This window comes from Malania oleifera, chromosome 2 (genome assembly GCF_029873635.1).
Source record: "Malania oleifera isolate guangnan ecotype guangnan chromosome 2, ASM2987363v1, whole genome shotgun sequence".
NCBI classification, from domain to species: Eukaryota; Viridiplantae; Streptophyta; class Magnoliopsida; order Santalales; family Ximeniaceae; genus Malania; species Malania oleifera.
Window position 1 is genome coordinate 57,655,641 of NC_080418.1, and position 23,286 is coordinate 57,678,926.

The 23,286-nt window shown below is 37.3% G+C and overlaps 1 protein-coding gene across 8 annotated transcripts in view; it reads right to left on the minus strand.

The window, feature by feature from the left end:
• Positions 1–23,286, minus strand: part of LOC131147810 (probable serine/threonine-protein kinase SIS8) — an 88,786-nt gene that overhangs the window by 46,785 nt on the left and 18,715 nt on the right. For 4 of the 8 annotated variants that reach the window (XM_058097394.1, XM_058097395.1, XM_058097396.1 and 1 more), the window contains 6 exons: positions 10,892–11,080; positions 10,403–10,662; positions 10,139–10,258; positions 9,899–9,988; positions 9,311–9,406; positions 5,454–5,540 (listed from right to left, as the gene is read on the minus strand). In XM_058097394.1, coding sequence (XP_057953377.1) covers positions 5,454–5,540; positions 9,311–9,406; positions 9,899–9,988; positions 10,139–10,258; positions 10,403–10,662; positions 10,892–11,080 — 842 coding nt within the window. The remainder of the gene's footprint in view (positions 1–5,453; positions 5,541–9,310; positions 9,407–9,898; positions 9,989–10,138; positions 10,259–10,402; positions 10,663–10,891; positions 11,081–23,286) is intronic. The other 4 variants (XM_058097399.1, XM_058097400.1, XM_058097401.1 and 1 more) reach the window with 2 other exon arrangements.

A 23,286-nucleotide genomic window follows, 5' to 3' on the forward strand; every position in this document is an offset into this window, starting at 1 on the left:
TACTCCTACTTGTGGTTTGTCTTGATTAGGATGCTTTGCATGCTTAGAGTAGGGGGATTAGAGGTTTAATAGTTAGGAGGGAGGAGGTTGGGATATCCCATCTCCAGTTTGCAGACGATACTATTTTGTTCCCCTAAGACAATGCTATGAAATTATGAAAGGCAATCACTACGTTAAAAGTTTCAATAAGATTTCAGGATTGAAGATCAACTGTCTAAGAGTGGTGTAGCAGCTATAGACTGTATCAAAATGGGGAGTTGAGAGCTTCAGATGTTTAAAGCCTTGGTGGATTGCACCACTTTAGAATGGCCACTGTCCTAGCTAAGTCTCACCCTCGGAGGAAATCCAGACTATGTGACTTTTCTGGAACCTATGATTCAGAATGTTAGGTAGGAGATTAAAGGGGTGGAAGAGGGTGTACTTAACTCTTGGAGGTTATATTATTCTCATTAGTATTTCCTTTTCCAACATGCCCCATTTACTTTTTATCACTTTTAGAGTTCCCAAGAGCATCGCTAGGATTCTTGAAAAGTTTATGCATGACATTCATGGTCCAAGTTCAGGGAGAACAAGAGAGATCACTTGGTTACCTGGGAGACTTAGGAGACTCAAATCAGAAGGGGGGTTCTGGATCCTGGTGGCATGGTTTCTAAAAACATTTCTCTAGTAGGAAAATGGTTGTGGAGGTACACTTTAGAACTTAATTTCCTGTGGCACAAGGTGATAACAAGTAATTATGAAGCTCATCAGAATAGGTGGGACACTAAAGGAGACAGTATTGCTTCTTTTCTAACTCCTTAGAAGCTCGTTTCCCAAGTTGCTTGTTTGCTCTTTCACCCATTTCACAATAAGTAATAGGAATAGGGTTTTGTTTCAGGAGGATGTTTAAATTGGTCAGAGGACATTGGAGTTGTTGCTGCCCTGTCTTTCTAAGATTTCCCCTCTTCACAAGGCACCATCAGCAGCTCCTTTTCTTTGGAGGGGGGCTCTCTCTTTCTTTCTTGGGATTTCCATTTCTTAAGGAACCTCATTGAGAGAGAGGTTGATGAGCACCACCATACTTAATGTTCCAGAGCCTTTGTTCCTTCTAACAGGGAAGATGAGAGAGTTTGGGAGGGGGATTCATGAGGCCTTTTTACTCTAAATCTTTTTTCCTTCACCTCCTTCAAACCCCTTTCTCAGACCCTTCCCTAAAGCCACATCATTTGGAAGGCTAGGGTTCTTTTTAAGATCAGGACATTCATCTAGGCTGTGTCCCAATAGGCTTACTAATTATTATCCATGACTTCCCTAAAGGGCTCAAAGAATTCCATTCCACATGGGAGTTTGCCTCCAGTCTTGATGGTACTTTTACCAAGCAAGATTCCTACAAGAAGTGGATTCTGACTTGAATGACTATAGGCCTATCAGTTTCACAGGGAATGGTTGCAGAATTTTGGTTAAGGTTTTGGCAAACATATAGAAGGAGGCGTTCGGCATACATTTAAAGGGGGCAGGCAGATGTTAGATGCAGCTTTTCTTGCTAATGAGGTGGTCGATGCTTGGATTTGGAAGTGGATTCTACAGTGAAGTGTTCTGTTCTGGTGAATAGATCCCCATTTATCCCCTTTTGTCCATTGGTCATGAAAAAATTTAGCAAAATGCCGGTAAAGCAGGGGAAAATGATGTGTTGAAAGGCTATAGGGTTGGAAACCTGACAGGAGAGGTTGTTAAGTTTTCTCATTTCCACTATACTTTGTGATGCAGTAGAGAATCAGATTCTCAACTTCAGATGTGTCCTGTTGGTTAAGACTCCTTTGCAGCCAACGACAAACTTGTATAATAACACTTATCCCAACACAGGCAGCAGGATGGGCGGCAGCTTGCTGTCATTTTGAGCTGTGAGAAGGGAGCTCTTCCTCTCTCACTTATCTTGAGTTCTATCTGACATAAAATACAAGGATAGAAGAGTTTTGGACCTAGTGCAATAAAGAAGTTCAAGGAAAACTTAGCTCGTTGGAAACAGAGAATTCAACCAAGAGTACTATGTCTAACTTGCACTTACATTTTATTCCTATTTTCCCTATCACCACCTCATTTGTGATAAGGATTTAGAATATTCATCCCCTCAAGTCAGTGACTAGGACACATTTAAATACCATTAGGCACAATCGAGTAACGTAGCTTTGGCTGATATGCTTGGAGGTTTGTGACCCATCTTCCATACCATAAAAGAGCTGAATAAATCAAAGTTTCACGTTCCGCATTCAAATAGAGATGCTAGAATGATGAATCAACATCGAGATCCTTGATATACATGCAATTAATAAAGCCCTTCCTGAGAAGTCACTTTGGAGATTTATCAAGGAAAACAAATTTTAGAGTGAGGTTGTCGGAACTACATATGGGGAAAATCATAATGGGTGGATTGTGCAGTTTTTGGAAATATTTAAGGAAAGATTGGGAGGATATTTTTTTGTCGAGCAATGTAGGTGATGGCCTACAAGTGCTTTTTTGGTATCACATCTGGTGTGGTCCCACTCCTCTTAAATATCAACTACCAAGATTTTTTACATTGTCTTCAAAGATGAGTTAATGATAAACTGGTACAGAAAGGATGGGGGTCAAGTGTGGTTGGATTCAACTTTTAGGGGAAATTTTCGTGCGGCAGAGGTTGACAACTATGGGGTCTCATGAAGGTTCTGTATGAGAGTGAAGTAAGATGGAGGGGAGATTGGGAGAAGGCAGGCTTGTCTCGATTTCTACATTTATTCTAAGAACAGTAGTTTCCAAAAAAAATTCTTTTGTTCTTGGCTTAAAGGTAGAGGAGGACAGATGGGCAGAAAACCAAGGAAAACTGTGCGGTAAACTAAGGTTTCAGAGGGGAATTTTCCTTTTGGGAAGCCATGTAGGAAAGAATATTGCTTTAGACGACTTGGTGAAGATGGGCATTTCAACAATCAGTAGATGTTTTTTTGTACAAAGAGCAGGGGGTACAAGAGGATCATTGGTTGCACATTGCAGATGGACCATTATGTGATGGAGCCTTGTTTACTCTCCAAATAAACTGGTAATGCCAAGCGAAGTGGGGTCAGAACTTCAATCCTGGAGAGGTTCTGGAAGAATGAGAAGAAGCTGTGGGATGCTATTCCTCAAGCAATTTTCTGGATCATCGGAGAAAGCCACATACAAAAGCTTTGGAAGGAATTGAAATTTCCGCAGAAGCTTTAAAAAGGAAGTCATTTCTAATACATATTCTTTTACTTACTTTTGACTTTTTGAGTCCAATCTCTGTTTTGATGCTGACAAAGCACTTGTATCTTATGTGTGCATTTAGTGTGTGAACAGATTTTCATGTCAGCACGGACATAAGATACAGGAGAAATGGAAACTATGACAAAACTTAAAGCCCACATAACAGCTTGGTGTATTCCATGAAGAGGAGCAAAAAAAAAAGAAGACATTTTGATTTCAATTGTATTGCATTTAATTTTTATATCTTTGGTTTGTAATAACTACATCTCATGCATGATAGGATTTAATGCTCAAGACCATAGTTTGACCCTAGGGATCACCTTCAGTCTACCGACGTCGGATTTTTTGGACTTAATGGTCAAGGCCATAGATTGACTTTAGGTCCTTAAACATCACATGAAAAGTCCCCTATAACTCAAAAATCATAACTATGCAAACAAGGGTAAACTATACTCAAAATTAGGACCTCAATAATAACTGAAAGTCACTCAGTCGACTGAACCCAGCTGGTTATATTCAGCTCATTCGACCGAACCATTCAGGGGTCAACAGTTTGACCAAAGCTCAGTTGACCAAACGTTTCTGAACGTATCTTCCATAGTCGACCGAACTGGCACGTGTCTGAGCCCTAACAACTTAGTCAACCGAACTTCTAGTTCATTTGTGATTGAGTCAACCGAACTATATGATTAGCATACTGAATTTCAGATATAGTCGACCGAACCTCGAACGTTTTCGAATCGCCTTAATTCAATCGACTATATCCGTAGTTCAAAAGTGCTTCAATCGACCATACTTATCAATATAGTCGACCGAACTTAAAACACGGTCGACCGAAACTCTCGGATTGTCATATTTTTAACCGCGGTAATAAGCACTAAACAGGGGTTAACTTTTAATTAAACTTTTTCAAAATCCCGAATAGGTCCCCAACGGTCATAATTTTTTAAAAATCTATAAATACCCCTTATAACTCCAGATTAGTAACTTTGATTAACTCCAAATTCTCTCAAAACGTTTGTCAATCAAAGTTTCCCCTAAACCAATTTTTATTGATAAAATCATTTCTTTGGGGCATATTTTTATCAAATCTCTTCCACTCTTTCCATTTATTTATTTCAAAATTTATTTTGAAGAAGAGCATATTCATTTTGGGCATTTATTTTATATTCATTTACATTTACTCTCATTTGCATCTTCATTTATTAAAATCATTTTTAAAAGTAGCCTTAAGATTTCTTCCGGTTAATTTTCTTGATAAACATTTTTGGAAGAAATCCTTTATTGCACAAATACTTTTCTTGAGCTTAAACTTCAAATTCTCCAAACATTTTTATTAGCAAAAATCTTTGTTCGAGAACATAATAATTATTTTGATATTTTCATATGTTTTATTTGTGCATTAATTATTTAGATAAGCACCCCTTACTCTACTGAGCATATATTTCATATCATATTAGAGTGTATGTATTTGAGCTTAATGTGTACATTTCTACTTATATTTTTAGAAGCATGTTATATGTACAAAAATGATTTTTATTGTACCAGTTGGGTTCAACCCGAAATTTAAACTGGGGAATCTCAGCCTCGTAAGTAAGACAAGTTGGGCTTAGCCTTGTAATTGAGCTAGAGTTTACCTCACCTCGTAAGGAGAGGTTGTAATGGCTTCTGCTCCACCCAGTTAAGTGAACAGGTTTAGCGGAATCCTTGGGGGTATGCCCAAGGCGGGGACGTAGGCTGATTTGGCCGAACCTCGATAACAAATATCGTGTGTCGCTCTCTCCTTATCTCATTTAATTTATGCCCTTTAAATTCAGCATGTGTATACTTGTTCATTTATGATTATAATTATTTGCATACACACTTTTATTTTAATGAGATATGTTGCATGTGTATGTTTGAACGTATAGCTTCTCATTTTTCATACACGCTATTATACTGAATGGGATATGAACTGTGGTGAATCGATGTAATGTTTAAATTAGTCAAAATGTTCTAAAACCCAATTCACCCCCCCCCCCCTTTGGGATCACACCAAAGTCAACACTTACCAAAAAAGGGAAACAACAAGTGAGCCAACCACAATGAAGCATATATAATAAAGATTAAAAAAATAAAAGAAAGGTTGATAATATTATGGCAGTCAAGAGTTGTTATCAATATGAATCTGTATCATTCATAGTAAACATTTTAAAGAAGATAATGAGGCAAACATCAACCTTACAATATCATCACTAATCTCTGGAGTAATACTAATGCTTCTTCTTCTTATTCTACGAGCATCTGACGTTCCATCTGACCTGTACCTACGTTTGAAAATTCATACAACAGCCAGTTCTCATAACACAATTCCAATATGCACACAAGCACGATGCAATTCCAAATCCCAAAAACCAATATGATAACAGTCCATCAAGATACGCACATATGTGCTGTCTAAACAAGTCAAAATCTTTTCATCATGATATTTATTATGATAAGCATCAAGCAGAAAAAAATAAGCTAACAAATTCTTAATGACTGTAGAAATTAAGATACGTATTTAATGATGATAATGATTTAACAATGGGTTGATGAAGATACCAATGTGAATTTTACCTTGAATGATGACATTAAGACCGAGGAGCTATTTGATTGCTACAACATCTTTAAGATTTTTGGTATTCGTGCTCTTGTAGTTTTGTTGATAAACAAATGGTTTTTTTTCATTTTTATTCTAAGTAGGTTTGATTGAGATGCATTCCCAAATCAGGCAAGAATGCAATAATTTCAAGCCTTGATCCCCTCATGAGGGTTTGTTTTCCTTTTCAATACTTAACTGGCCAAGTATCTTTTTGAAGTCCGGAGAAACAATCTTCGATACTACAATCTGTTCCTGCTGATCACCCTAATGATTTCTACTCCCAATTTTAACCTTGAAATATGCATAAGCCTCATCCTCCATAGCCTTTTCAAGCACACCCCAATTATTCAGTAAAAGAAACAATAAAAACATTAAAACCAGACCAAAAAAGAAACATGCTCAAAGTAAATTGAACAAAACTTGTACAATATTACATTCACATGCAACCTGGAAAAGCATGCTACAGTAGAACAAGAAACTGCTCACTAATTGCTCAATTTAGAACTCACATATGTTTCATATACAAAATTCAGCTGCTCAAAATGATACAAGATTATCATCAGATATTATTAGGTGTTTGATCAAGCAGAGAGATTGTTCCTTGCTAGAAAATAGGAGGGGGTGTCCATACCTAAAGGAAGCCATCCGGATGGCAGAAGACTAGTTAATTCAAGCCAAAAAAAAATGATAATAAAATAACAGTAAAACAAAATTTGAGCACAAGATTTCATGCATTAAAGGACTCTCTTTCATCAAAAATATTAAGATGGGGGTTCAAAGAGCCCCTTTCCATCAGAAGGAGTGATCAAGAAGGTGGTATGTTTCCGGGACCTCAAATCTTTCAGACTGACGCACTATCAATTCCTAAAATTGCATCACTGGCAAGAAATAGTGATACATTGCAATAATCATCCACAACTTTCTAACGACAGGGATAGAAGCTCATGAAACTGTTTGTTCTATCATGACCAGAGTCATCCATAAAAAGAAACTACAGATCACAGTAAAATTATCATAAAAAGATGGAATTAGGTTGAACATGGACAACCAACAAGGGTTGTCCACAGATTAATTCCCCTTAACTCTATAGGCAAGGTATTGTCAATGAACATTGGGGCTTATTTATGAGAAAACAAGTGAGAATATATCAATGAACTGCTAGAAATTTTGTCAGTTGCCCAGATTGCAAATTGATACAATTCTTAGAATAGCAGACTAATTTGACAATTACCACATATACAGAAGCATTAATCAATCACAAAGAATTATTAGCTGGATCAGTTTATTTGCCCATGAACCCATGATTAATCACAAGTTGTCACTTTGATTGACAAATGTTCTTGCTAAATGATGTTCTTCAATTAATCATAAATGTTCTTTTATGACCAGAGTCAGCCATCAAAAGAAACTACAGATCACAGTAAGGTTATCATAAAAGGATGCAATGAAAGTGGACAATCAACAAGAGGTATCCACGGGCAAGTAATTCCCTTTAACTCTATAGGTAAGGTATTGTCAATGAACTCTGGGGCTTATTTATGAAAAATCAAGTGATAATATATGAATAAACTGCTCGAAATTTTGTCTCTTAAAAGACAAAACAAGTTGCCCAGATTGAGAATTGATACAATTCTTAGGATAGCAGACTAATTTGATAATTATCACATGTAAGAAGCATTAATTAATAACAAAGAGAACAGTTTGTCTGACCATGAACCCATGATTAATCATAAGTTGTCATTTTGATTGACAAATATTCTTGCTAAATGATGTTCTTCAATGAATCCAATGCCTTGATATATTCTAAATGTTATATATTATTCAGCATAAGTTCACACTATTTGTAACAAACACTGTAGCACAGACGTATGGTTCCCAAAAATAAAAACCACCAGTGGTACTGATTGGGAACAGATATAATTCATAGGATAGTACCAATATGATAATTATCACATACAGAGAAGCATTAACCAATCATCCAGAATTATTAATTAGATCAGTTTATACGACCATGAATCCATGATTAGTCACAAGTTGTTACCTTTATTAACAAATGTTCTTGCTAAATTATGTTATTCAATGCCTCATTAATTTCTAACGATTATTTATTATTTGGCATAGGTTGACACTACTTGTTACAAATACACAAGCTCACACATACAGCATTTCACAGAGGATTTATAAAACAATTAGAAGATAACTTAGCAAGACAAGGATGATCACATGACAATCTTCCATTATTATATATACTCAGCCATATAACTTTTTTCTTTTTTATGTTTTCGGTAGAACATAAAAGATGGGACTTTTTCTGACATTGTAGATATCAAAAGGAGCCAAGCAGTTAACCAGCAACCACATGTGAGGGTATTCAGAGAAATCTAATATAAAGCACCATAAAAGAAAAAAGGATCAGTTAGAATTATGGACCATCCAAACACAGAAAATACACCTCCATACATCAGGGGAAAATATTCAGCAAACCCCGTGGCATTGGCACTACAACTAAATTCCAGGTAATACAACCTCTATAGCTTTGGATTTTACAAGTCCAGAGCCATTCCAAAAATATTCATATATATTTTTGAAAAAAGAGCATCATCTTTCTACTAAACATTAAAAGTGGCAATCATCAATTATTCATTTAATCAACATAATATTTCAAAACTGAGCTACAGTTATTTCGAGGCAAAAATAAAATTCATTATATGATAAAATCCTATCATCGTTTTATTTTATTTGGTCTTTTTTAGTGAAGTCAACAAATATAATCGATACAGGAAAACTGAGGGCATAGCTGGATATATCAAAATACTATTTCACATGGATTTGAATATATGCACCGGCCCTTGGGTGAGGGCGTGTCCAAAGGCCAGTCACCAGTTTCTCAAAGATTTCCCACTATTTTGAACTGTTTAATAACAGAATAAGTCCCATACCCACACATCCAAAACAAAAACTTGAGGGTAAAATGAAGGATCCAACTATCAAAGTAAAGATAACATATACTAATAGACATAAAATGTCACTCTATTCTATTGAGCGTAAAATGAAGGATCCAACTATCAAAGTAAAGATAACATATACTAATAGACAAAATGTCACTCTATTCTACTGAAAATGTCAGAAAAACTAATAATGCCATTCATATATGTAGCAATGTGCACCATGCAATAAGAAATCATGCATGTTCAAGGTAAGATGTGACTTTCATCCCACCCTTCCCCCCCCCCCCCCCCCAGCAAAAGAAAACAGGGGGGAACAAAAATAATAATAAATAACTGTCAAATAAGAAATGAGATTATTTCCCATCAATGCATCCAACTCAACATACATCAAATCAAAAATAATATTTCAGAGTGGACATTCCGCAACCAGATATTTTATTAAGTTATAACATATTAATATGTGTCTCATATAAACTGAGATAATTAGATCAATTGAGATAACAACCTTGACGTGGCTATATCATCAGAATAATCTCTAAATGATTTCCTATCACCGCTAAGCAAGGATCGTCCGCGTGCTCGAAATGAAGGATGCTCTGGACTGTGCACATCAAAAAATTCAATGAAAATAACTAAGATAAGTTCATAGACTAAACTTGAACATTGCACAGCAATTTCTGGACCAACTTCAGATATCCTGGGCATTGACACACAAGACACTGGAAAATGTCATGCAGCCAACAGTGAGAATGTCAACTTGCATTGCAACAATAAAATCAGAAGGCAAAACAATGTTCATGAAAGAGGTATATAAATATTCTAATCTATGAGAACTTAGGAGAGCATCACTTCTAATGGAAATATTATAACTGAATCTCATCTCTTGGTAAAGGGGAAAAATGAGAAGGAAAAAGGTGGGGAGAGAGGGAATGGACAAGCCATCTCCATAGTTGCAACTAAACAAGAAATATGAATACAGTATGGCATATACCAGATTTCACACAAGAAATAAAATTTAAATACTGATTTCAAACATAACATGATCTGATTCCCAGATTTGCCAGATCCAAATAGAAAAGACATTGAAGAAAACCTTGAACTAGCAGTCCGTTGTTCAGCAATGACCTTTCTTCGACTGCGTCGCCAAAATGCTGTAGCAATATCAGGCTCGCTATGTGACAAACTGGGGAAGCACAAAAGAGATATGATTACAATCATGCCACTTAAAAATAAGACAACCATTGGAGAAGAAATAAAAATAGAAAAAGAATGTCATTTCAAATAAAAGTTGCATTTTTTAATTAAATTTTTAAAGAAAAACAACAAATAAAACCTCAGTTTTCGGTCTATAGAGGAGCCAGGCCTCAGCATTATATTCCTCAATGCAGGACCTGATATATTTGATGAGGCTTCCAATTTCCGCTGATATTGAAGGCCATCATCTCTATCAACACTATGCCACATGAAACAAGAATAATAGGCCAGTCAGTTTTACAAAGCATGCTTCAACCATAAGCACCACATAGTTACTTAAATGCTCATATTTTTTAAAAGGTAATACAGAAAACAGAAAAACTTATGTTCTAATACTATCAACCTGTCAGGGTCAGCTTTCTCTGAAAACCCATACAGAGGACTGTTTGGCTCTAGTGGTGAGTCACAGGAATCATTTTCAGCTGAATCACTCTCTCCTGCAGCAGAAATATGAGTCATGAAAATTGCCTTGGTTGACCGAGGTATCAGCTGGCCCGGATATCGCATAAGATCAACAAGTAGTTCAACAGAATTCAACACAACTATGACGGACATATGTCTGTATGAGTCCATGCACTCGGTAACCCCATCATTAGGCAGACCCTGACAATGAATCATGGAAACGAATAAGCACAAGAAAAGAAGGCATGGACCTTCAGAAATTAGCTATTACAAATTTACAACCCACAATGCAGCATACATTGAACAAATTACATTTCTTTCAACTGAAACTAGCGTAAAAACAGTTTAATAGGGCAAACACTTTTTAAAAAATAAAATAAAATAAAATAAAAGTAGAAACAGTTTCCTCTCCAATAAAAGACAAACTTACCACCATGAGCCTACTTTCAAGACCAACAGTATCTGCAAGCACTTTAAATAGAATTGCTCGGGGACGGCATGAACCATGCTTTATTTGTCCCAGCATCTGAACAACTCTATTCTCAGACATATGGGCACTTTCCTCAAGTGCAGCTTTTGCTGGACTTTCCGCATTTGGTCGTTTATAAAAATCAGAAACCTAAGAATAAGTCAAACATGAAAAAGAAACATTTAATTATTATACAGCAAAATTTTATCAACTATAATTACAATGCTGTCAATATACAACCAGCTGAAAGACACTCCAGTTTAACCATTATTAGAAAAGCAGAAGTTCCTAAAGATAAAATCAGTGTTGAACTATTGTTCAGTGGAAACCCTTAGAAGATTATCAACATCTCATAACCACATTTCAATCATTATAAACCTCAAAAAACTAATGTGATGCAAGGTTCGCAGCATCTAAGATGCCGCCTTACATCATTGTGATTCCTGGGAATATAGGATTCCCACATTCAGTTCAGAAGCATATTATGATTACTGGGCTTGTAGTACTCCAATGTTTGGTACATCCCTGGAATGATGATAAAAGAACTTTCTATTTCCAAAATATTCTTAAGTTGGGCAAGTGATACTTCACACAAAAAAAAAAAAAGGAAAAAAAATGATAGTACGCAGCGTTTAGCAAAAAATTCGGAGGATAAGATAAAATACTAAAAAAATTACCAAACTCATTGAAAACATAATTTCAAAAGCAATAATTAAAATAAGATTATAAACTAGAACATAATTCAAAGGTTAATTCAATACTGCAACTATTTTCTTAAATGATGGTAATTTTGGATTTTTAAAATATAACTAGGGTCTTTTTGTAACTTGATCATTTTTTGTGATTCCCTCAATTGAGGATTCGGATACACACCTTTTAAAATGGGAATAGGGATACCGGCATTGAATAGCTTTTTGCAAATATGTACCATTCCCAGGAATGGGATTACAAGTAATCCTTGTTGAATCCAAGAACCAAGTGCCACATTCTAGTAAGTCCATGTGCCTAAGAGTTTGTTGATTTTAAAATAAGGATGACGTTATAATCCGACTTTGCAATTTTTTTAGGCTTTAATATGTGTAAATATTGTCTTCATGCAATTGCATTAGCTTATATGTTGGACACATATTTCTTTAGAAATATTCTATGCCAGTCGTGTTTTTTTTAATAACAAAAACAAGTATACTAGATAGAAAGAATAGAAGGTAGAACGTGCAGGGACAAGGAGTCCACTAAATAAAAACAAAAAGGGAAAAAAAAATAATAAACAAAAAAGAACTGAATGAAATTAACCAAGAAACCCCTTTTTAAACCCTTTCCATCATAATTTACTGAACTTTTCAAATTAGTCAATCCCCTTTGACCCTTCAGCTTTCAGCTTTTGCACCATCCAAACGCACTACATTTCCTCCAATATCACTCAGCTTTAAATCCATTTTATCCATACAAATTTGAGCTTCTATCTACTCCTTTGAACTCTCCTTGACTGGTGTAGGCAAAATTCCATCCCTATGCTGAAACTGATTCGCCAACCCATCATTATCAAAAATAGAAACACCCTCCAGATCGTCCAACGGGGGTGGGTGAACAAAAAATAAATCACCTAATTCATCTCAAAAGTCAAAAAACGTACCCATATTGTTCCCAAATCTCATCCAACAACCACCCCTTAGCACAGTCAAAATCGCCATTATCATCACTTTCTGAATCTGAAAAAATTCCCCCAATTCTTCACCTCCTTACCTTTTCTAATCTCATTAGAACCTCCAACATTCCTCTCAACTTGAGGAACTTCCACGATACTGAACTTGCCCATAGAATCTCTCCTGAACCTCCAATATTCTTCACAACTTGAGGAACTTCCAAAATACTGAACTCACCCATAGAATCTCTCCTTAGTACCTTTGTAGTCGACTCATCAGAATTTTCTCTCTTATGCTTGAATATCTTCTTCATTTCAGCACCTCAACAAGCCATCTTTCGACGAGCATAAACCTTTTAAACATCAAATCTATCAGCATAAGAACGAAAATCATCAGATTTCTACCCCAACCTCACTTATTTTTTCATATTTTTTAATCCCATACATACATTTTTGCCTAGATTATATAATATTTAACTGTTCCGCATCTCACCATTTCTCCCTACATACATCCCTGCCCCCTCTCTGGCTTCACAAAAAAATTAATCTTATAATTAAGAAAAAGCACAATCTTTTCAATGCCGCATCACGCTCTACACATGAAAAGCATAATTATTGCAGTGCTTAACCTATCTTATTAAGATCATCTGCAGAAATCACTATGATGGTTTAATACACAAGAACCATGTCTAACTTCAGAGCATTAACCTCATTCTGCCCCATCCATCTATAAATACCACCACTGTTATTATTGACACTGCTTTTCATCCATGATGAATTACATCAACTCATACAGTTACCTTCCCCGGTCACCCCTTCAAATTGTCAAGGATCACTGGATAACCATGATTTCTAATTGGCATAATGGGATGGTTGTAAGAGATATTAAATTTTTTTTAATCAGTAAAATAAATTCATTGAAAATGCATCAAGGGGATGCCAACTTAAAGTACACAGAGTCAACCCTCCTGCAGGATGTCACAAATATCTAAAATTACACTCAAGTTTCGTTCTTTCTAAGCACACCAGAAAATTGCAAGAGGGATGACAGACAAAGCCTTTCACTTCTCCTAGGTTGCCCGAATCCCTTGCCATGCCCAGAGCTCCACTCCCACGAACTAATAGTAACCCATCTTTGCCCAATCAAGTTTAGTGCCATATTCCAAAGGTTCCTGGTCCAGGGGCAATGAAAGAGGATATGTCAATTGATTCTCCATCAATCATGCATGGGGACCACCTGCAGACAATGGTCAAACCCCTTTTCTGCAAATTGTCCAGGGTTAAGATCATTTCATGTGTTGGACTCCCAAGCAAAAAAAGCTACCTTTGTAGGGGCAGCCGTCTTCCAAATGTGAGTCCAAGGGGGATTGTTGTGGTTTGTTTCCATATATGAGAGTTTCTTATAGAAGGATCTGACTGATAAGACCTTGTTTTTTACCTATGGTCCACTTTGGCTGATAAAAAATGTTTTAGTGTTCTAAAAAAATTAATGAGATGGTGGAATTCCCAATCTTCCACGTTTCTGAAAAAGGGAATGGTCCAGAAGATCCCCTGCCCCGAAATTGGAAGGTGATGACAGATGAGGCTTCCTTATTGTAGGCAAGTTGTAGAAGGCAGGAAATAAACACGAAGGGCCTCTTGGTCATGCCACACATCATGCCAATAAGTAAATGTTGTCCCCATTCCCCACTTGAAATTTGATAAACGCAAGAAGTCATCCCAGCCTTTTCTAATGAATTTCCGCACTGCTACACCATATGTTCTTCTGCAAGCTCTGTTCATTATGCTCCAACCCATATTTGGAATCAGATTCCCTGCCAAAGATGGTCTTTCTCTTTCATAAATCTCCACAATGATTTCCTGAGAAGTGCTTTATTGAAAGTGTAAAGGGACTTCAGCACCAAGCATCCCAAGCAAATAGGTTGTTTGACCGTGCCCCATTTGACAAAGTAAGATTTGAATTCCGCACCCACAGCCCTCCATATGAACCTCCTCTGAATCCCTTCAAGTCTATGGCAACTAAAATGATAAGAGGAAAGAGAAGCATGAAACAAACAAGAAGGCTTGTCAAGGTACTTCTAATAAGTGTGTCTGCCACCTTTAGACAAGAAATTCCTTTTCCATCCAACCAATTTTTTTTTCAAACTTTCCAGAAATGGGTCTCATACACCTCAATCTTTGAATTTTGCTCCAAGAAGAAGCCCAAGATAACTGATGGGAAAAAATCCTATCTTGCACCCCAGAAGGCCAACAGGAAAGGCCCTCCTGTGCTGGAATAAGTTAACATTTTCCAAGATTTACTTTCAAGCCCAAGACAGCATCAAACCCTATCAAAATGCATCATAGATTGAGAATATGCAGGGGATCACCATCACAGAAAATAACTGTATCTTCTGCAAACAAAAATATACCACTTCCATGGACCTTCCCTTCTTGCCCACTCTCAAACCAATAATGAGCCCTTTCGGTAGCTTTCTTCAGCATAATGCTCAACACCTCCATCACCACGACGAACAAGAAGGGAGACAAAGGATCCCCCTGTCTCAAACCTCTTAAGGAGCGAAAGAATCAGGACAGCCATTTATGAGCACCGGAAGCTTGAAATGTAGTGCATTGAGCAATTTAGCTGCACTGGTGCTCCCCAAAGCCCATTTTTATTTGAAGGTCAAAGAAAAAATTCCAGTTGGCATGGTCAAAGGCTTTCTCCATGTCAAGCTTGCAAGTCACCACTTTTCCCTTTCTTCTAATAAGAATCCACAACTTAATTAGCAACAAAGGTAGCATCCGTGATCTGTCTTCCAGCACAAAGGCATGCTAGAACAGACAAGTGACTTTCAGGATGGCTCTTTTGATCCTCATGGCAAGAACTTTGGCAAGGATCTTATAAATGCTTCCCACCAAGCTGATTGGACAAAAAATCTTACTATTGACAGCCCCCATTTTCTTTGGAATCAAGGTTTAAAAAGTGGAATTAGCTACTAACAAATCTGCCTGATCTAAAAAATTCCTCAAAGGTGTTGAAAATGTCTGGCTTGCAAACTCCCCAATTTAATCAGAAGAAAGAAAGAGAAACCATCCGAGCCAGGCACTTTATCCCCATTGCAGTCTCTTAATGTATCCTTCATTTCCTTGACACCCTTGAGTGAGGGTGTTCATTGTATTTCTGTAATTGGGTGGCATCCCCCTGATACCCTTTAATAAACTTTCTTTGCTGATCAAAGAAAAAAACTACAAACTCAAAAACTTTTGTATCAGAGTACATGCATTTTCTTTTTTTTTTTAATCATTGCCATCAACAAAATCGCACTTGTGCAGCATCTTTTTCAATCACATGGTGCCACCAAATCATGTTATGTTATGGTATGTGCTCCACTACATAATCAAATGCGCAAGGACATATATAAGACATAGATGATGTTTTAGAAGATGAAATTAAAGCAGATGAAGAATATGGAGTAGAGTTCATTACAATTATCTCATCAATTGACAAAAGGACCAATTTCAGGCCCTGGATAAACAAATGTTCAACCTCTAGAGAGCTTGATCTAGAAAGTGAATTTGTTATGTGATTGAACGCAATTGCTTATCATGCACATTGTCAACCATTTGAAGTTCTGAGCTTCTATGTATTACACAATCTACAGCACTCATATTATGCATATTTTGTGTTGCTTATGAATTATCTCATCTAAGTAATTTTTTTACATGCTAAAGATGCATAAATTACTAGTTTACGAGAATTTGTATGGATGTATATTATCAATAATGGTGAATTATAATTTGTGAGAACATTTGGATTGGATGTCATAGGATGGAGATTGGGTTCTTTTTAATCAATAAAGAGAAGACTTCATTAAAGGGCATCAAGGCAATCCTGCCTGAGTACAGACAACAGAAAGAAAATCACCAACTCTGCAGAATGTCAAAAAAAACTAAAGCATTACATGAGTCTCACAACCAAACCACTACTAATAATTGCAATCCATTGGTCTTTAACAGCATGAAGAGGGGTAGTCACTCCTTTGAAAGCTCTCCTACTCCTTTCCGTTCGTGCAAATTAAAAGATGGCAAGGGGAATGAGGGACAGATCCTTCCCCCTTTCCTTGCTTGAGAGAGTTCCTTTCCAAGCCCATAACTCACCTTCCACTGTTCTTGCAGTAACCCACTGCTGCCTGATTAGAGGAATGATCAGATTCCAAAAAATGTAAGCAGTGAAAGAGGATGTGCTCCACTGATTCAGCATTTTTCAAACACAAGTAACACGTGTTGGCAAGGGCCAGACCTCTTTTTTGCAAGTTCTCATTTGTCAATAGTAAGAAAGTGACCTCCATGGGTGCTTCTGCTTTCCCGGCAAGCTTCTGAGGGAAATTGCTGCTGGTAGCTGCCTAGAGAGTGAGGATTTTGTAATAGGATGAACATTAAATGACCATCCAGAATCGACTTTGGGATCATTAGGAGCGTTCTGGATTGGGTTTTATACAAACTACTGTAAAAATCTGTGAAGGAGTTCATTTCCAATTTAAAGGCATTTCTAGTTAAGGAAACACTCTAGGGGAACCCCTGCTCTGTAAACTGAACGTGATCATGGATTAAAGCATCTTTTTGTCACAGGCTACATTGAAAATGGGAGGGAAATTAGTGCTGAGAGGAGACTGGCTACATGCCAATTGCCAAAACAAAAAACACATTGTCCCCATTCCCAACTTGAGATTTGGTATAGGAGAAGAAATTATCCCCACCACGCCTAATTTCCTATAGGAGAAGAAATTATCACAACCATGCCAGATAAATTTCCAAACACTAATCAACAAGCACCTCTCGCTTCAATCATGGCCCCATCGTTATGGAGAAGACCATACTTAAAGGCGATGATTTTCCTCCAGTAATGATCCTTATCTCCTTCATGAATCTTTAGAGCCATTTCCCGAGAAGAACTTGTTGAAAGTAGAGAAAGATTTAAGCCCCAAGCCTCCTTTTTGAATGTGTAGTTTAAATGCCCCCATTTAATGAGATGACATTTGAAATCCTCTCCTAAGCTACCCCACGGAAATCTCCTTTGAATTCCTTCCAACTACATGGAAATTGACCAAGGGATAGGGAAGAGGGGCATAAATAGACCAAAGGTTGGAAAGTGTGCTCTTGATGAGGGTTAGTCTCCCATCTTTGGACAGGTAGTTCCTTTTCCAACAAGCCAATTTTCCTTCCATATCTTTCAAAAATGGGGTCTCAAACTCTTTTGCATTAGAATTTTTTGGCTCCAAGGGAGAGACCAAGGTAGGTAATGTTAAAAGCCCCTAGTTTGCAACTTAAAATACCAGCAAAGAGACGTCTATTTATACTGATTCCTACTGGAATAACCTTACTCCCTAATTCCACATTCAAAACAAGAAGAATACACCTTGAGGTTGAGGAATTGCTGAGGATCCTCTTCACAAAAGATGATGGTATTATCCACAAAAAGAAGATAGGAGACTTCCAAAACACTTTCATTCTTTCCGACGGTGAAACCTTTGAGAAGGCCTCCTTCAATAGCTTTTCTAATCAAAAGACTCAACACCTCCATAGCCAAGATAAACAAAAGAGACGAGAGAGGATCTCCTTGCCTTAAACCTCTAGAAGAGTGAAAAAAGTCATAAAGATGGCTGTTAATGAACACCCAAAAAAAAAAAAACCAAGACTTGGGATAGTAAACATTGTTGGATCCATCTACACTAGAGCTACCCAAAAAACATTCTTCTAAGAATATTAAGGACAAAGTTCCAATTCACATGATCAAATGCTTTCTGCACATCAAGCTCAGAGACCACCTAACTATTCATTGACATACTGTTGGCACCCACCACTTCATTCACAATCTGCATCCATTATCTGCCTTTCAGCAACAAAAGCATGCTGATGCTGGCCATTGACTTCTGCAATCACTTTTTAAAGCATGCAGTGACATCTTGGGATAGGATCTTAGAAATTCTGCCCACAAGGCTTATCAGCCAAAAGTCCTTGATAAGCCTCTGCTTTCTTGGGAACCAGGGTGATAAAGGTGGAGTAGACACTACTCACAAGTCTGCCTGTTCTGTAGAATTCCTCAAAAATATAGAGAATGCCCATTTGAGAATGCCCCAATTATTTTGAAGAAAGAAAAATTGAAGCGAAACCATCAAGACCAGGTGATTTATCCCCATTGCTGTCCTTGATGGCTTGATAAATTTCCTCCTCATTTAAGGACCTTCCAAGCCACTGCCCTGTGGAAGGATTGAGGATGCTAAAATTGATGCCATCAACTGTTGGCCTCCAAGTCTCTGATTTTGCGTAAAGATTCTTTTAGAAATCACATGTGCCCCTTTTGATATCCTCTTCAACAAGAAGAGTCTCCCCCCCCCCCCCCCCCCACTTTCCTTCAACTTCAATTCTTATCAACAAGTTAAACCTGCAATAAGCATTAGCTGTTTGGTGGGAAAAATGTCTGCTCCCCCTCCTTGAGCCAAACAATATCTACTCAAGGTCCAGCAGAAACGGCAATGGATTCATCACAAGGATTAAATTTTGTTGGACTATTAGCTATAGTTCTTCAGTAGTCTTCAATGGAAACAAGAGACTGGATTAGACAATGGACATTTCATACAAACAGAAAAGATGCTTGCACAAGAATTTACTGAATATGGCTTGAAGGCAGGTCTACTAGTCCTCAAAAGTCAAGGATGAAGATCCTAAAGCAAAAATACCACACAAAAACTGAGATGTTGGGTAAGAGTGGTTTCACAAGGGATGACACCAAGAAGAAAATTCGTGCAGGAAGCAAACTTATGATGATTGGCCCTGGGAAAAACTGTCAAATATTGCTACTAACAAGCGAAAAATTTGAATTGTTTTATGATAGGGACATAAGGATGCTACAACTTTTTATGGAGTGTCCTCGCAATTTGAGGCACTTGAAGAAGTATACAGAAAAGATGAGAGTGAGTGATTTTGTTGAAACCTTTGTCAATGCTATGAATAATATGGAAGAGGTAGAAAACAAAGTAAAGAATCTAAGGGGGTGTTTGACAAAATTAAGCATTAAGTTCTGAATATAGAATGTAGTTCGGAATCTGTGAACCGAGTCCAGCATATAATTAGTCTTTGAACCCAAATGCAGAATTGTTCCAATCATTCAGTAACTAACCTTTAAATATATGTGTTTTTCCCTGCTAAACTATCAAGAGCAAAACTATTTGTTAGAAATAGGTATTTTAAAAAATCAAAATAATTTTTATTATTGCAAAAACTTTGTCTTAAATGCAAAACATAAAAATATTAGTTAAAATATGATTTTTAATAGAAATGTTATAAGAAAAAAAATAATTGTTTAATAATAAATAAATAAACATAAAATAACAAGAGCCATCAATAAATAATAAATAGTCCTCTTTTTCCTTTTAAAAGAAAAAAAAATATTTTCTTTTTTTCATATTTGTGGCAGGTATCCTTCGTAGTTATGGGGAATTGAGGAATAGGGGATTTCACTAGATTCAGATCTAGTTGCATTCTGTGTTCAGCCTGCATGAATCACCTCCACACCCAATTGGCTTCTGCACCCACATTTGTTCACCTTCACCACACACAAAATTAAGAACCTCTAGAGCCACGAAGACCATCATCACCGGATCTCCAAAACAGGCATCGAAGGTTCAAATCCAAAAAAAGATTTCATCTTTCAACTTGCCAGAAAAAGCATCAACATTATCTTGGTCAGCCGGAACTCCAACGAGCTCAAAGAGACTCTGCACAGGGAGGCTGTGGGATTGTGCAGGCATTTACACAAAGAGGAGAGAAGAAGGTATTGGTTCAAGATTCCATGTGTAATTTTGGCATTTTTAGGGGCAAATGAATCATAATATGATGTAAGCTTGTTGCTGACCAAATCAGCAAAGGGAAAGACACTAGTTCGGTCAGAGCATATTTAGCAATTAGCACCCATTCAGAACCCAAACAAACAACACCAGTTCACTGAATCTTAAACCACTAAGAGTCTTTCCTCTTTTTAGAGGCTGTTAAGGGCAAACAAATGCCCCGTAAATCTTGATGGGGATCTTGCCATTGTTCACAATAACAGTTAAACTAACCGACCTCATGACTCATCCTATAGCTGCAAAAGGTAGAAAAAGGATTTTGGAAAGAGGTACAAGAATGGAAAAAGTGTTGAGACTTCTGATGACCTAATGATAAAATGCTTTTTGAATGTTACTAGCATTTTTGGTTCCTTATTTATAACATTGTGCTACCATGGCCAGGAATGATACATGAAAAGATCATGGCTTATCAGGACAGCAAAGACGTAGCAAATTGTTTAGAAAGTGGAGGAAATAACACAAACTGAAATCATAAGGCAACAAGTCTGCTCGAGTCGTTAGAGCTTCATGTTTTTTCTCTCAACCCACTTACCTTGAGCTATGATATGTTATTGGACTGATTGATCCTAGCTGTAATGGAGCTAGTGCTAGACATTAGGATTTTGTATGGGTTAAGTAAACTAGAGTTATTTATGATAGCTGAGTTCCTTTGGATGTTTTCCATGTTATCTTGCTACATGTTATTGTGGTGGTTTTTTTGGATACACCACTATAATGGACATCTTTTTTCCTGGGATGCTATGGTGAAAATGATGTTTTTTATGATAGTTTTTATTTACTATTATTGTTGTGTTGTGGCAAAAAGCTGCGCCCTGGATCAACAGTAAGGTTGATCCTTTTTGAATGGTTGGTCACAGGTTCAAATCCAAGGAAACAGCCTCTCTGCATAAAATCAAGGGTGAGGCACCAGACGCTATGAGGACCCTCCCCCTACCCTCGCAAAGCAGGGAGCCTTGTGGCCCCAGGATGCCCCTTTCAACAACAACAACAACCTACCCTCGCAAAGCAGGGAGCCTTGTGGCCCCAGGATGCCCCTTTTTTTAGTGTGGTGGCAGCGGGGGCACTTTGCTCTTTGGTGAAAGGCAAAGCCTTTATTATAATTTCTTTTGAAAGACAAAGTCCAATTTTTTAAAGAGGAAAAAAATTATCGAGAAATAAAATAAAGGCAAAGTACAACAATAAAATCAAGCTGACAAGGCCATCAACTAGAAGCAAATTCTGCTAAATAGTCAGATCAATACACCCAATGAGAATTAAAGGAGAAAAAAAATGTTTCACAGCATACCCAAAGGAAAAGAGTGACCAAGAAAGAGACACGTTACTCTCTGAACAGATGACCCAAAACACTGATAATTAGCATACAACAACAACAACAATAATAATAATAGTCATGTTTGTTTCAATTTTCCAGGGAAATTAAGTACTGCTAGAAGATTACTTGAGAAAGAGCATATACTTTATTTTTGCTCCATAGTGGTTAAAGGAAAATTTGGGCCGACTCCAGTTCTTATGTCTAGGTATACCAAACAATAACAATTTGATTCAAATGCCAATTCCATGTCAAACCAAACACAAAGCAAGAATCTTCTATTCTATTATGGATTTCAATGCATTACAATTCTGATTCCATATCTGAACCAAATGCTGCTTAAATACTATATCCCTGTAACTCAAGTAACGTAATATCGTAATCTAACCATGAACCTTTACTCATATTCAGTTGGAATCATCAAAGAATATATAGTAGAAAACCATCCATATAAAAAAAATTAAAATAAGCTAGCTAGTTAAAAATACCATGACAAGCCTCTATGACCAAATACCTGGCATCAATAACATGGATCTTTTTTCTGCATTCAACTGGATTAAGCACATCTCTTCTATTAAGTTGAATTTTATTATTTTTTTAACTGCCTCAACCCATTTTCTTCTTGCCCTAACGATGCCCTTCATTTCAACCAAGCCACTATCCTTACTTGTGCACCTATAGGTCCCCATCACTCTGAAGGAGCTCACAATCCTACGCTCATGTGCTCTTGCTCCATCTCAATCAACATGAATGCTACAGATTCTGGTAGTGGTATCAGCTGTTGTACAAGCACTCAAAGCCGCTGGGGCTGATACCTTAGTACTCAAAGGATCAGGTGGTAGGGGGAACAGAAGGATGAGGAAAGAAGCCTTTGACAATCTCAAAAGGACTCTTACTAGTAAAGTGATTCACTGCATCATTCTATGCAAATTTCACAGTGATCAATAGTGAGGAGGGAGGGGGCTCATTTCTGTTATATCAACAGTGAGCTCTTTTTTCCATTTCCTGCTAGTTGCCCTCCATTCTTGAACCAGCAACAAATACATTTGACTTTTTCTTGTCCGATTAACTTTAGGTGAGAGCATGGATTGAAGAGTGCTCATTAATCAGGGAAGAAGGTTAGGGTTTGGATGCTGTGGTTGAAGACTGCAGCTTGCATGAAGATGACAGTGCAGGGGTTTCGGCTGAGCGAGGAAGAATGGTACAAATGGTAGTGGCAGTGACAGAAAAGATAGTGAGTTGATGATGGCAATAACAAGTGCAGATCAAAGTGAAGTCCTTATACCAATTGCTGGGGGCTGATTGGAAAGAAAGAAAACAAAGGAAAATAAACAAGAAACCTGGGGGGAAGAGGGGAAGGGAGTGGAATAAAAGAAACTTGGGAAAAATACAGGAAGATTAGGGGGGGGGGGGGGGGGGGGAGGATTCCAGATACCACAAATTCTACAGAAGGCTTTTCCCTTCCCCTACATTGGGGCTGCCTTTGGGTGCTGAAGTCGAGGAATCAGTGATCAAGTAA